This window comes from Epinephelus moara, chromosome 18, assembly GCF_006386435.1.
Source record: "Epinephelus moara isolate mb chromosome 18, YSFRI_EMoa_1.0, whole genome shotgun sequence".
In the NCBI taxonomy this organism is placed as follows: domain Eukaryota; kingdom Metazoa; phylum Chordata; class Actinopteri; order Perciformes; family Serranidae; genus Epinephelus; species Epinephelus moara.
In genome coordinates this window covers 23,798,411-23,813,937 of record NC_065523.1, presented here as the reverse complement: position 1 = coordinate 23,813,937, position 15,527 = coordinate 23,798,411, and the positions used below count along the sequence as shown (strand labels likewise).

The 15,527-nt window shown below is 40.6% G+C and overlaps 1 protein-coding gene across 1 annotated transcript in view; it reads right to left on the bottom strand.

The window, feature by feature from the left end:
• coro7 (coronin 7) overlaps nucleotides 1-15,527 on the bottom strand; it is a 156,335-nt gene that overhangs the window by 126,490 nt on the left and 14,318 nt on the right. Inside the window, exon 7 of the mRNA XM_050069936.1 lies at nucleotides 14,725-14,775. Within this exon, the coding sequence (XP_049925893.1) occupies nucleotides 14,725-14,775 (51 nt within the window). The remainder of the gene's footprint in view (nucleotides 1-14,724; nucleotides 14,776-15,527) is intronic.

The window sequence follows — 15,527 nt, the reverse complement described above, 5'->3', positions numbered from 1 at the left end:
ATAAAAAGTAAAAATATAAAAGTACAGAGGGAATAATGAATAACGGCCCGTTTATAATGTAGTCTGTTCCAAATGAAGCTGGTAGCCTCTTCAGTTGCGGTAAGTAAAAGCCACTATTTGTGAATTTTATTTCTTTATATCCTCCATTATAAGGAAATGATATTCTTTGCTAGCTTGATGCTAATGGCAGTGCTCCCGGTTTGCTAAAGTGCCTCTGCTGTTTGACGCCATCGTTTTTCCTTTTTTACTCTGTGTGGTAACATCCCGAGAGGCAATATCAAAATAGCTGGGGTGTTGTTGACATACAGTTGTCTACAACAGCAGATCGCTCTTTGTTTCTATTGGTCAAAGTGACGGCTGTGACGGGAGCAGTCGTGAACGACAAAAAGAAAATCAAACATGCTAGGCTTTCTGTCTGGACGTGGTGAGGCGTCCCAGGCGTGGTGTCGGTTGTCGTCTACTATGCACACTACATGAGCTAAAATGATGGATTACGGCGTACGACACTCGTTGTTGTTCACAATCCAAGCTGACACCTCTAGATGCTGCGTTGGGCTATAATCGGGCTGATACTGTGTAGTGTGTACCCGGCAACCTCACCTCTGTTTCTCTTCCCGTGCACAGAGCCTATCAGAGTGATATCTCTCACCAATGGGCTCCCCAGCTTTGACCCACATTTAACATGCTGAATCAGCCAAAAAACAGGCAACAAGGGCCAACTCATGCCAACGGTGCCCGACACGCTGCAAAAACTAGATCGGAAGACGCTCACCAGCAGCCCTTCATTGACCAACGGCCAACCACTGGCTTGGTGTTCTCAAAGCCCTTAAGACAAACATCAATTCACACAAAAACAGTGCCTGCTGCCTTCAGCTGCTTGCATGCCACAAAACCACACACTTAACAAACAAACCACAGTAATTGATCATTTGCAATACTGCGCAGGCTAGAAAAGATCAACAACAAGCCAATTCACACCTCATTCTGCTCTTCTGGCTGCGAAAAGGCCCGAAAAAGGCTGAAATCTCTGTGCTTTTGTCATACCTCCAGGAGACTTTGGCTACGTCTAAAGCAAAGACAGAAACAATTTGCTTGTTTTAAATTAAATGGATGGTTTAAACGGAGCAGTGCAGAGGGTGATTAAAGCCACATTTTAGTTCCTGAAAAGTAAAGTAGGGATGAAGAGGGCAAACGGAGGTGAAGTCACATGAGAGCCAAGAGATGCTGAAACTGTGCTGATGTCAATGTTATTATTAATTACTTACACTAAATCAATCAATGAGTTTTTTCTCCCATTCAAAAATGATGACAACTTCCCAAAACAAGTGACTCCCATGTGAACTGATCTCATTTAACAAGAAACAATGATTAATTCATTACTGAATCTTTCTTCTTCCAGCTTCAACTCTGAGAAAATGCAGTAAGAATTAGACAAAATATGACCGTCAGCTGAAGAAGACACTAATTCCCATGATCACGTCTCGTCACTCTCAGGATGCAGCGGGAGAAACAGCTAATCGTCATCAATTTCTGGCTCCAGGTGTCACCCACATGTGTGCGTAGGGCCATAATTAGTCGAGTCCCATAGCAGCCAGCACACTAATGAGGCCTACGCTCACAAACAACACACACATGTGAGCAAAGAACTCTGTCGCTGCCAGCTGGCACCTTCTGTTGCCCCTTTCCTCCAAAGAAATACTTCAGCACTAGCCCCAGAGCACACACCCACAAACAATTGCACACGCACACAAAGACAAACTCTGTTGCTAAAGCAGCAAAAAACTCTTTAAACTTCAATCTCATCCCAACAAATCCCCATCTCTTGCCACCCTGCACTTCTTGACCCCCTCAGCTCCTTTTCCAGCGACCAAACTGACCGACACTCATTAACCCATCCTTCTGTTTATACCCACACACACAAAATGTAATTCAAACATGACATCAAACCAAACCCAGGGCAAGTTTATCTCTTAGTTTACAAAGAAAATAAGCACGTTGAGGAGTTAAGTCATAAAAACTAAAGCATTGGTGCATCAATTGTAACTGAGACAGACTCCATCCAGCGCAGCAATGGAAGAACCAGATTCTACGCCACTGTTTTGCTGAGCTGTCCAGGACAGCAAAAATCCTGTTCCCTCATTAGGAAAGACTCCTCTCAGCTCTGCCAGAATCACTCAAAATATAATGAACGCTGGCAGAGGGGCGGCCAGTAACACAGGGAGCTGAGAGATGGAGAGAGAGGAGAAGAAAGACAGAAGAGAAGCAGCGGGGGCACAACATCTGGGCCGAGTTAATCACTGGCTATTACCAGGTCCTGAACCCAGCAGGGTCAGATGGAGAAATTTACAGGAACAATGCACCATGCACTGGGGTGTTTGGGAAAGAGGGTGAATTTATAGAAAGAGACAAACAACACGAGTGAGAAAATGGGGTCAGAGAGGGCAGTGGCGCTGGCAGCAGTGATCCTGTACACACTGTGCGTACATTTTTTCAATGATTCATCATCCGGACTTGAAAATAAAACTGTGACAGAAGCAGCAGATCAGGTCTTTGGGTTCTTTTTCACTGATGAATGTGCCTGAGATGCATTTTTTGGCTGTGTCCATTCACTATGACACAAATACAATTGAATGTCGTCGTTTGGTGCACATGTCACAGGCCAGAGGTAGGCTAATCAGTTTTATGGTGGTGTTGTGTCAGTAATATTAATGTTAATCTCTTGCCCGCTCACTGAGTAGACTGCTTATGTCCATGCATGGGAACCTATGTGTTAAAGGTACCCTACAAGTGGACGGGCGGCTGTATTTCAATGTGCATACAATGAAAAATAAGCCTGCCGGCACCACTGACAGAGGGCACAGAGGGGCAGAAAAGACGATGCTAACACAGAAACAGAAATTAACTCATATTACTTTTTTAAACACATAAATAAATGCAGCATAGCAGTTTAAAATGTCAAACCAAGCTCTGGCTAATAAGAGGTGATATAAGGTGCATTATTATTTGCCATTAGAAGGTCAAAGGTCAAAGGGATTACAACAATTAGAGGGGCTCAAACTACTAATTAGCAGTTTGACCTTTGCACAAAGACATGTTTCTTGCCAGGTGTTTATTTTGTCTTCGTCCATAAGGACTGAGATTTCTACAAGCAGGGAGGATGTGAGTGCATCAGCGTTGCTATGTCACTGTCAACATTTGCAAAAACTGTTTGTGTTATCTTGCACTGCTGTGTTAAATGTTATGAGGAGAATGCTGCTGTGTGTACAGAGGAATATTTCTGCTATGTCATGTTTACATTTGGAAAGAGAAACTGATGTTGAACACATATTCAGCAGTAAGAATCTATGTTTAACAGCCACACTACACATGCAGGAACAGTGTATGAAAGACTGGCCATTAAATCATGTTATCATGAATGGTCTTGTTCCAGCCAACAAGCATGATCGCGTATGTTGGCTACATGAATAGTTTTCAAAACACAGAAGCATTTTTGGCTCGGTTTCAGGTAAAATTATGCAGCTTTTGTAGCTGGAATGAGGAGCTCAGCACCGAGTAAGGCCGTGACATATTCTTGGAATGAGCTCCCATTCTTTACCGAGATTATTTTTCACGTTTCATAATGCTGACTCCATATCCCTGTGGTGTTAGTACTAGACATTCGCCAAAATCTAAACAAGTTTCATTCTGTGGGAAGTATTCAAAGCTCATTCTTTGGCAAGCATGGACATTATGTGAGAAGAAATAATTTGTTGGTACAGCAGAATACTGAGCATTTTTGCGACTGAGGGGGGATTTCTGCATCTGTATTGGCATATTTTATATAAATTAAACATTTCATATGATACTCTTTTGAACTCTGAAGGATGAAGCTTTAGCTTGCCTTCCTCAATCTGTGGCTCACATTGTCTTGTAAGAGACTGATGTCTGCAGGCCTGAAGCCAATGATTATTTAATTAAAATGTATATTGTTATTTCAATTTAAATCAATTACCCCATGAAATGTCTATTGAGAACTTAGTCTAAAACAAATGATTATCTTACAGTAAACAATGAATTGGTTATGAAACCTTTGGGAGATTTATTTCCTGTTCATTGATTAATAAACAAATCATTCCAACACTACATGTTTGTATACACGGATTTACAACTTAGTGACTATTAACTATTGACTAACTGACTATTAACTAATTAACATACTATTTAAATTATTTACTATTAACAATCTAATTTACTGACTATTAACTAAGAAACTTAGTGACCATTAGGTGGCTATTATGTAATTTAGTCACTGCCTATTAACCATCAACTAACTTAGTATTAGCAAACTATTAACTAAGTTACTATTTATGACTATCAAAGTACTACATTATTGACTATTAACTGACGATTAACTAATTATAAATTAACTAACTATTGACTAAGTTACTGACTATGTTATTAACTTATTAACAAACTATCAACCATTACTCAACCTACTGACTAAACTAACTTACTAGTTATTAAACTATTAACAAATTAACTTGCTGATTCACTAAATATTAACTCACTATTAACTAATAACTAAATTACAGACCATTGACTATTAACTAACCAGTTTACTGACTGTTAAAAAACTATTAACTGAGTTACTGACTCTTCACTGACTGACTTATTGAATATTAATTATGGTACTGACCATTAACTATTAGTTAATTAATTTGTTGACTATAAACCAAAACTTACCACTAACGAACTATCAACTAAGTTACTATTAAGTAAGTATTTACTAATAACTTACTAGTAACTAACACACAGACTTACTCACAATGAACAAAATAACTTGCTAATATTTCTGCTACAAATTAACTTTCTGAGTAGTACTGACCATCTACTGAATATTAACTAACTTACTGGCTATTAATTTACTATTAACTTACTATTAACTAAGTTATTATTAATGATCTAATTTACTATTAACTATTAACTAAGCATCTTACTGACTATTAAGTAACTATTATGTAACTAAGTCACTGACTATTAACTATCAACTAATGTCCTGACTATTAACTAACCAATTTAGTATTAACAAACTATTAACTTAAATATAGCAGTTAATATTTGCTACTAATTATCAGTGTACTAAATTATTGACTATTAACTAATTTTCTATTAACTAAGTTACTGACTAACTCACTGACTATTAACTACTAACAAACTATTAGCTACGTTACTGACCTTTAGGTATTAAGTAATTAACATATTATTAACTAACTAACTAACTAACGTATTAATTACTAAACTATTAATAATAATAACTAACTCACTATTAATAACTAAATAATTGACCATTACCTACTAATTAACCAACTTACTGACTGTTAAACTCTTAACTAAGTTACTGACACACTAACTACGGTACTGACTATTAACTACTAAATAACTAATGTACTGACTATGAACCAAAACTTACTACTAACAAACTGTTACCTACTAACTACCACTAACTTACTAGTAACTAACATACTGACTTATTCACTATGAAAAAATAACTTACTAATTATTAGCCTAACAATTATTACAAATGTAATTTCTGATTATTAATTAAATATTAACTTACTTACTGACTACTAAATAACTAACTAAACTTGCTAACTATTTAACAGTTTATAGTTTATTCTGCCTGTAATAAGAAATCTTAAAACTTAATACTAATGAACTATCAACTGACTTACGGACTATTAAGTAAGTATTTACTCACATCCTCCACTTCTCAAAAACACACACACACACTATTCCAATTATAAGAATTCAAAGAGACATAGATAACACAGACGTATAAATGTAGTTTAAATGTAGTTTATTTTGGCTGTGATGATGAGTATGGAGGCGTATAAACACGTGCGCGCACACACACACACACACACACACACACACACACCTACCAGGGAGTCCAGTCTGTGTAATTTATAGCAGGATATAAAAGATGGTATGAGTGGCTGCTCTCAGCCACCTATAGCAGTGAAACCGCTGTGCTTTTCCTTGGCCCTGCCCAGCGCTCTCTCCTCAAGTCCAAACCCATTCCAGCCCGTGGTCCTCTCTAATTTCACCCAAAGCAGCAGAAGCTTGAGCTGAAAAAGAGGAATCTGGCCCCCAAGTCCAGCAAACTATTCCCTTTTCCTGTCTCCCTCCTCTTCCAGCGACCGCAGATCGACAGCTCTACGGCCAGCACTGGCCCAAAACTATGAGGGGTATTTTCAGCACTGTAATTTGAAGCACACATGGTATACACACACAGACACACACTCACATACAGAACCACACACTCAGCAAATACACAGACTTTGGGGATAGATCAAAAGATACAATACGACAGGAGAGAGGAGACACAAACACTCGCTACGGCACGTGTCCTTACATCCACAAAACAACTTGTCCCATTAGGATCAGGTCTGCAATTGTGCCTGCCTTTTTTCTCTCTTTGTGCTGGATCTGAGCAGGCGGGTAGCTCGGTGCAGGAAGGCAGGGCGGAGGCCTAACTACACGGAGACGAGAAAGAAACTCATCTGAAAACAAGAGGCCACTACAGGGATGTTAATGCAGGGAGGGCAGAATCCAGAATAGCAAGGAGGGTAAAACACAGCTTTAATGCTAAATATAATTTTTATATTTGGTGTTTGATGATTCATCACGTTGTTATCCTTGCACAGTTTGTGCTCTGTATCTGATCTGGGTTCATTTCTCATTATTTAAAAAGATCTGTCACACTGACGAGACAACTTATATGTTAACAGAAGTGCCCTGTGTACTTTAGATTAATCAACAAGTTGCTGATTTAATATTTACAATTCATAAATGAAACAGGAAAACAGACAACAAAACAAAAGTGAAATCTGAAATCCAATCTGCTCTTCAGTGGTGGGACAAGGAGCAAAATGATGCCACATGTACGGACATGCACTCTCCCTGTGTGTGCCAACTACCTAAATACAACCGTCTGCATGCTCGTGCACATACATACACACTTGCACTGATTACAGATGCAGTATATACTGTTACTCCTGTCCAAGACCTTAATTACCCTGCACAGTCTTATTTCCCATAAATACAGCAAGGGCAGAGCTGTAATTAGGGCCTATATTTACCCCACCTGGCTAGGGGAGAACACAGTTCAGTGCTGGCCACAGGGATGAGCCAGCCCCACTCGACTACGCTGCCATGGGTGGAACCAAGACACCAGTGGACACACATGAGCTGTGTCCCAGCTCAGGGGCTGGATCCTCAGAAGGATGGTGGGCATGTAGGTACATCAAGTTGTGGATGTAGAGGCTTACCTCATGAGTTTGTTTGAGGAACAGCCGTGTCTGTATGACACAAGTCTTTCAGGTTTACTCATGAAATCAACAAACAAACAGCCCTTTGTCACATGACACAACAGCTGGGTGTTACTGGTAAGTAAAGCTAAGCATACACTGTACGATTTGAGCCCGGCTTAAAGATGTTATTTAATTCCAACTCCTACTGTGCGTGTAAATCATCTGAAATGTAAACCAAAGCACACGTTTTGTGTTCACACTGTGCGATCTGATCATCAAGCCACGACCCAAGTGCTCACACTGTTCGTGTAAAATAGACAATACAAAGATTCTTTTCAAAGCTCTGGGGCTGCAGGCAGGTAGAAGTTTGTTTACTAGCGGAAGTGTAGTTCATAATAATGTAACGACAGACATCCCAAAAAAAGGTTTAAAGGTCCATTTCTGCAAAAACGGGTCAGTTCAAGTTTTGATTCCCTCCCTCTCTCACACACACACACACACACACACACACACACAGTCGTTAGCTAGTTAGCGGCACAATCAAACTAGCTGGGTGTAGGCTACAATGTACAATTGACTGAGTGAGAAAGAAGCAGTGACTTTGAGGAGTCGACTTGTATCTCTGCTTCTATTCAATGTCATTCATCCAAACATCCGACGGCCAGTCAGGAGCAGTTGATCACGCTTGATCGGTCCTTGTTTTTCCCCTTAATTTCAGTCCAACTCCAAAATGAGTCACAAAAATTGGGCCAGAATCGGGCTCAATCCTTACCATGAATGCCCGACTCACATGGATGTTTCAAATTGTCAACCCTCTTGTTTTTCACCGTTTCATCGCTCACTAGAGTTGCAACTAGACCTGGGCGACATAACCACTATGTACAATATATCAATATATTTTCAAGCAAGATATAAATATAGACAACACCGTTTATATTGATATCGGGTCAGGTTGCATTACACAACACATATCAGTGTGCATCTCTTCTCTCTCCTCACAGCTCCACGCAACTCACTCATTCACAAGTTCCCCAGCAACACTAACAGAGACACAGCGCTGCTATGTTGCACGTGGTACGCTAAATCAGCCTGTGAGATGAATGAAATTACCATAGTAACACACGTGCAATCCAGTGCTGCGCTGCTAATTTGTGTGTGAGGTGGATCATAGCACGTCGCCGTTCTTCTTGGTAGTTGTAGTCTACTGTGTGACATGGAGACAGCGCCTGGATGGAGGCGACAGACGGGTTTAAAAAATACAGCGACAACACAAACGTTTCATATGCAAGACGTATATAAAGCAGACAAAGTGTCTCTGGCGCCTTCCCTCCCTCTGCCTCTCTGCTGATGCTCTGTGCATAAATAAGATTAACAGTTTAAATAAATAAAAAGACTTAAATCATTTTCCAGCACTAGATTCATTTGAAAGGCCAACAGATGAGAAAATGACTTTTTATTCCCCCGATAAAGATTGTTAATTGTGTCAAACTACAATGGATTTAGGCCTACTCAATACTTTTATGTGTCCTGCTGTGCTGCAAACCTTTAAACCTCTGTAGCTCCAGTGCTGTGTGCAAAAATGTTAATGTACAGCCCTGCTATTTATATAATTTTTCCTTTACATATTGTGCAGCTGTATATTTTTAAAACAGGGAAAAAATCCCTGTCTTTGCATTTAATTTTGATCACAGTCTGCTTTCATAAAAGTGCTTGTGACAACGCAAATGTGGCTTTGACTTGCAGCTGAACATGTAGCCCACTTTGTAGAAAATACAGAGATATATATTGTGCATCGCCAGTCAGCCTGAAAACACCGAGATATGAATTTCTGTCCATATCTCCTGGCCCTAAATGCAACTGTAGAAAGTATCCCACCACCACTATCCTCATTCACATTTTAAGATGCTACGAATCATATCCAGCTTCAAAAATAACATGATAAGCTGGCAGTTTTAATGGAAGTACAGAGAGTCGTTACGGTCTCATCTTGTCGCACTGGTGTGAACTGACAGGTTTCATAACACTGCAGACTGGCACATTTTAAGGTTTAATTCACCTTGTCGTGAATCTGTGCTCTAAACTGGGCTTTACATGCACACAGCACACTTTGTGTATTACAGGGATATAAAAACTCTTGCCGCCTCAAAAAAACAAAAAATACTTTGCTTCACTCTAATGCTCTGGGGCCTTCGTGAGATATCCGTCCACAGAAATCCTCTCGTGGCTTCTCTTGATGAGGACAACGGACTGCCTCTCGTGTAAGAAGCCAAGCAGACCTCCAAGTGAGGTTACAAATAGCTCAAATAGCTTGGACACTTCTCTGCCTCTCTCTGTTTACTTTTTGGCCAGATTGGTCTTTCCCTTTCACATCCCATCCACAACAACAAACTGATCGAAATGTAAACTGGAGAAAATGGCAGCGCTTAACTGTGCCCTCGCAGCAGGCACAAACAAACCGTTTTGTGGAATCTCCTTGTAACCACTGATACAATGTGAAATGTTGTGTGAAGTTGTGTTTTATGGTGTTGAACATCGCTTTGCTGGTCTGTGGAAAGATTACAGCTTCACGCCCTTCTATGCATCCAAATTACTGGCCTCATCGTGTTTCAGTGTGTTTAGGATTCATCGCCCGCACTCTCTAAACCATCCATCGGCAGATGGGGTGTTAATAGGAGTGGCAGTGGCTCTCCCATTCTCTACTGAGAGAGTCACACATCTGAAAGCTGTCAGGATGAGGCTCTGCCCACTCTGTTCTCAGAGGACTCCAAACTGAAGCAGGACATTGAGATTTCAGAGAGATAGGCAGAGAGAACAAGAAAGAAAGAGAACGCAAAACCAAAAAGGGAAGAGCAACCCTCTAATAACTTTGATCTGGGTCTCAACCCTTGTTTGGTTTGAGGTGGTAAAGCCATGTGTGGGGTGCGGAAGAGGACAACACTGCTGACTCAGGCTTCTTCTCTCCTTGGTCCTCCTCTCCATGGCAGTGAGACCAGGAGGATTAATGAGAGCGGTAAAGAAAGAGAAAAAAAGAGCAGAGAGACTTGGCTCAATGGTCTCTCTGTGTCCTGGTGGCCCAGCAGTTTGAAGCAACCTTTTTTTTTTTTTTTACACCACATACTATTTTTAAATTGACAATTTGTTATTAGTTTTCCCATTTGTCTTCTTGTGGGCTCTGCCTTGATACAGAGTTTGAAAATGACAGAGAAAGAGAGGGAGACAGAGAGAAACGGTACAAAGAGAGATAGAGTGAGCATAAAAACTAAACCAAACAAAAAAACAAAACAACTTTATTTGTCTTTCATTGTGGTTATGCACTTAATAAGAAAAATACACATAGATCTCTCGGCAACAATCAGGCTGTGTCCACACAGATTTCATGTACTGCTGAACAATGAAACAGACTGGTGTGTTACTTTGATTAATTAAAAGCCAGTACACTGTTGTTGGGGGATTTATGAATAAAAAAGCGGCACAAGCAAAAGCTACATAAAAATATTTTTGGTTGAACTATAACATTTCCTCATGGCCCAGTAGCAAATGTGCCATGGCCTGGCACAAATTCACGACCCACAGTGGTGGAGGAAGTTTCAGACCATTTGCTTTGGTAAAAGTAGCAATAAAACAATTCAAAAATACTCTGCTACAAGTAAAAGCACTGCACTTATAATCTTACTTAATTAAAAGGTATGTATTAACAGCACAATGTACTGAAAGCTGTAGTTGGTAACTTTTATAAGCAATAACTTTTTTCATATTTGCTGAAATTGTCTCTATATTCACATAACTAAATGAAACAGATAATCATATCCCTCTGCCTACTTGTTGGAGTCATAATATAGTTTTTGCTTATTTTATTCTTACCTAAACACAAGGTAAAATATAAGTATACACATGTAGGATGCAAACAGCTTTTAACCGTGTATTGGTGTGTAAAAGTGAATTTGTTGAATGGAATAATGATCAAATATGGACAATGCTGTCAGTCTTCTATGGTATGGTGAGAATGTGTATATTGTTTTGAGAGTAAATGGATCGCCAAATCTGAAGAAATGACGCACACTGACTGGACTTAGGTTTACTCTTAGCCAAGAATACGCGCCCCGAACAAGTTTACCTGTTCACCCCCCAGTGGCTTCTTAAGACATTTTGTTTTGTTAAAAGTCACTGCACTCCTCTTTTATCCTGTAGCACTTCTTATAGGCTTACCGCAGGTCAACAAAACAACCAATCAGAGATGGGGAGTCTCTAACGCAGCTGTCAATCATCAATCACTGCTCATGAACTGTGTTCAAACTGTCAGCTAGGCAGCACTGATCAAATATAAATCAAGATTCTGTTACTGCATTGCCTATTTCTCACCTCAGATGTTTTCAGAAACATATTTTAGTGTACTGTTTATCTGTAAAATGAGAAGGCTGGTCTGGCTGGTTGGCGGTGCTTGCTTCTTCTGTCAACTATTTACAAAAACTCTCATTTTACAGCTACACAGGTCACTAACATATGTTTCTAAAACATTTGAAATAAGAAAGAAATAGGCATTGCAGTTACAGAATCTTGATTCATATTTGATAAGTGCTTCCTAATTTGACTGCAGTTCACAGAGCAATTGACATGATTGACAGCTGCACTAGAGACTCCACGGCTCTGGCTGGTTGTTTCTAGTGCATCGCAGTGATTCCAGTGAATGCCGTTAGAGGCAGAAGGAAGAGGCGGAGGGACATGATTTTTTTCACAGACTGTCTCATGTACTTCTCTTAGAATATAATGACAGTTTCATCACATATGACACAAAGTTATTTCCAATAACTGTGGCTTTAAAGTATCAAAACTAAAAGTCACTATACATACAAGGTGAACGTAGTTTAGTACAATATTTGCCTCTAAAATGCAGTGAGGTAGAAGCATATGGTTGTATAGAATTGAAATACTCTAAGTAATGTAAAAATTATCTTTACGTTGTACTGGAAGCACCGTGCAGGTTGTCCAGAGGGCGATTTGCGTTTCCTAAGACAGTTAAGGCATGACCCGCCCTACTCTGCCTCACTCTGCCTCTGATTGGCTTACCTTGGCATTCTTACCATAACCTAGTGGTTCTCAAACTTTTTCTGTTCGACTCCGCTTCAGAAGCCGAAAAAAGTTTGTGCCCCCCAACCCTACAATGTTTTATCTGTCATTAACAACAGGTGAAGCAACTAGTAAAGAATCCATCTTGAATTTTAGTGAAGTAAAAGTCAGCATAAATAAGATTTTTCCATACACATAAATCATATTTCCCCCCTGGTGATTCATGCCCCACCTGCTGTGGATATATACCCTAACCCTAACAAATTCCACTCTGAAACCTAACCAACTCAACCAAAGAGGGCAACAAGTACTAGTGGGAGAAAACAATGTGTCATGCCTTTGGAAAAGCAAATTCGCCCCCAGCAAAAACTGAAAGTTAAAACACGTGTTTAAATCTGCCTTAGGACCCTTGTAAAATGTTTATTCTTTCTTTTTCCCCCATACGGTCTGCTGCTCGCCACTGACAACAATTTAATGAAGTCAAAAATGCCATAGACTTGGTTGGAATGTCCCAGCAGCTCATCCCCACCACCAGTAACCACTGGGCTCTTACTGGAGACGCTGTTTCAGACAGACAGACTACCCAACACTGATTCAATCTAAACTAATGAGACCCTTTGGCTGCACAAAGTGATTTACATCCAACTTAAGTGCAATTTTATTTGAATTACTTCAATTTGTTAAACTGAGTATGTGGAATGACTGACGACCTGGGACAGCATTTATTCAGGCGATCTAGAGCGCCGCTGAAAAGCTGTGTTTGACATTCGCATTGCAAAGACACAGAGAGAGCCTTTGCAATGGAGAAAATTCAAACAGTCTGCTGAAAAGCAGTGTGTTAAGAAAGACCTCAACACCGACACACCTGATGTAAACATCCAGGTTCAAACACTGGACTGGAGCCAGCCAACTCAGCTCATGTTACTAAAGCAAACACAGACGCGCGTGCACCGTGCTCGCACTCTGTATTGTGAAGGTATACAGTTCAACAAGTGTGCCACAAAGAAAATAATCCTCATGTACCTTTCTCACTCCTGACTCCCTGTCAGAGTCAATGACATCACATACCTCTGAAACAGTACGCCATTCATGAAGGTGTCCAAAAACACATAGTGAACAACACATGGGGGGGGCACATACACACACAAATGTGCAGCCATCCTCCTTCTGACTTCCTTACAGGGTGATGTGCCTTCCAGGTATTTCTGTGGTCTAAAATGTAATCTGCTGCGGCATGTAGTGTTTTCGCAGGATTCGTCATATTTACAAATGAGAGAGTCCACGGCCTAAAGGCACACCACGCATCTCGGTAATTAAAACACCCTGGGAGGTCCGCCGCTGCAAAGTGTGAGAATATTTGCTCTACACCTCCCGGACTCTCACAACACTCGCCGACATCTTCATCTTCCCTCAACCTCATTGCCGCTGGTTGTGACGGAGTCCTTTTGGCTCAGGCCTGGCTGTCATTGGCGAGAGATTTCTGATGAGGGAAGGAGAGCGCGGTGAGAGTGGAGAGGTTCATGGTCGTACTAGTTCAGTGTGGGATGGGTACCCGTGGGAAGATGAGAGCAGGGACTGCAGCTTGTGTAGCACATCCATAAATCAATAGATGAATCACTGAGAGTGGCCAGTGGTGAGCTGGGTTAGTGTCAACATGTTTATCACTCGATGCAGCGTGGAAAAAACACACTTACAGTAAATGGCAGTGGGCTGACAGGGGCTAGTTTCCCCTATTGGTTCCCTTAAATAGAACCCCCCCCACAGCAGATGGATGGATGTTTCCATACTTTTAATGTTTAAAAAAACACTTTATTTTTCTAAAACTCTCTGTCCTGGAGTACCTGTTTTCAACTTCTGTGAAATACTCCATTTTAGCACCTGTCTCTTTAAACTCCACCCTCTGAAAATGCCCAGTCTGCTCCGATTGGTCAGAGTTTACGAGCTTCCTGTATCTCAGCATTTCGGCAAAATTTTTGCAGCCATGGGGAATGACTGTAACAGAGTATAGCCGCACTTTTTACTGTAAAAAAAATCACAATCAATAGCTTCCAAACCAAAATCTTCTCAACTGGACGTGTTCCAGCAGGAATTTGATCCAAAAACAGGGGGAAAGTAAGAACAATATCAACTAAAATTACATGTTTCTCTGACGTTAGCATGTGGTTACATGTAGCAGTGTAGGTGACTTAATGTAAACACTTGCAGTGGCAGGCCTGGAGCAGATAACCATAAAGAAATCCATCACAAGCTGACGTCAGCTGGTCGCGATAGTAGGAAAAACACTGGAAACAGAGTATTCAGAAAGGCCCGTTAAATAGGGCTGCAGAAAGTTCTGTCTGTATATAAACGTCTTTATCAGGGAACCTACCTGAACAGGTGTCAGCTGGGCTCTGGGGTCAAACACTCGCAACATCTTGTCCTAGACAGATGAAAAAAAAACAACAACATAAAAATACATACATCCAACAGTTGAATCTACATCTCTCTAAAACGCTGAACATTACATTAAGGTCTCATGAAGGTTGGATTTTTTGCAGGACTGTTGTGTTAGACTTTAGCCAGGTGTACCTAATAAACAGGCTGTATTAAGATGTGTAAAGAAGGTCAAAGAGAGTGTGCAAGGTCAAGATTTAAAGTTCTCACAAAGAACGAGGGAAAAAATATTAATGCTCATCAGTCAGCTGTTTTTTTGTGCATAAAAAACTAAAATGGGAAACTGAAATATGAAAACCACATATTAAAAACATTAATAACAGAGTCCCTCCACCTCAGTATAATTCAGTTAAAGAATAACACAAGCTCTCTGAAGTTTCCTTATTTATCAGCCTGATCTGACTGATTCATCGTCGGCAAATGCAATCCAGTGACCTCTCCAAAGCCTCATGTGCCGTGACCCCGGCCAGCCCCAGCACGCATTTGGCATCAATCACAGCGGCCAATCAGAGAGTCTCCTGCGTGATTGAGAGGAAATGGGGCCTAATGGGATCAGGCTGTGACCGGGACATGCGTGTCTGCAGCCGTGTCACTCAATACCGCTGTGTGACTGTGATCACAGAGGACATACGGGGCTGATAGCAGGTAATAAGTATGAGACTTAGACTAAACCACGATATACACGTCAGAGGGAATCAGGAGGCTGACAATGACACAGTCAAGCACACACACACACAC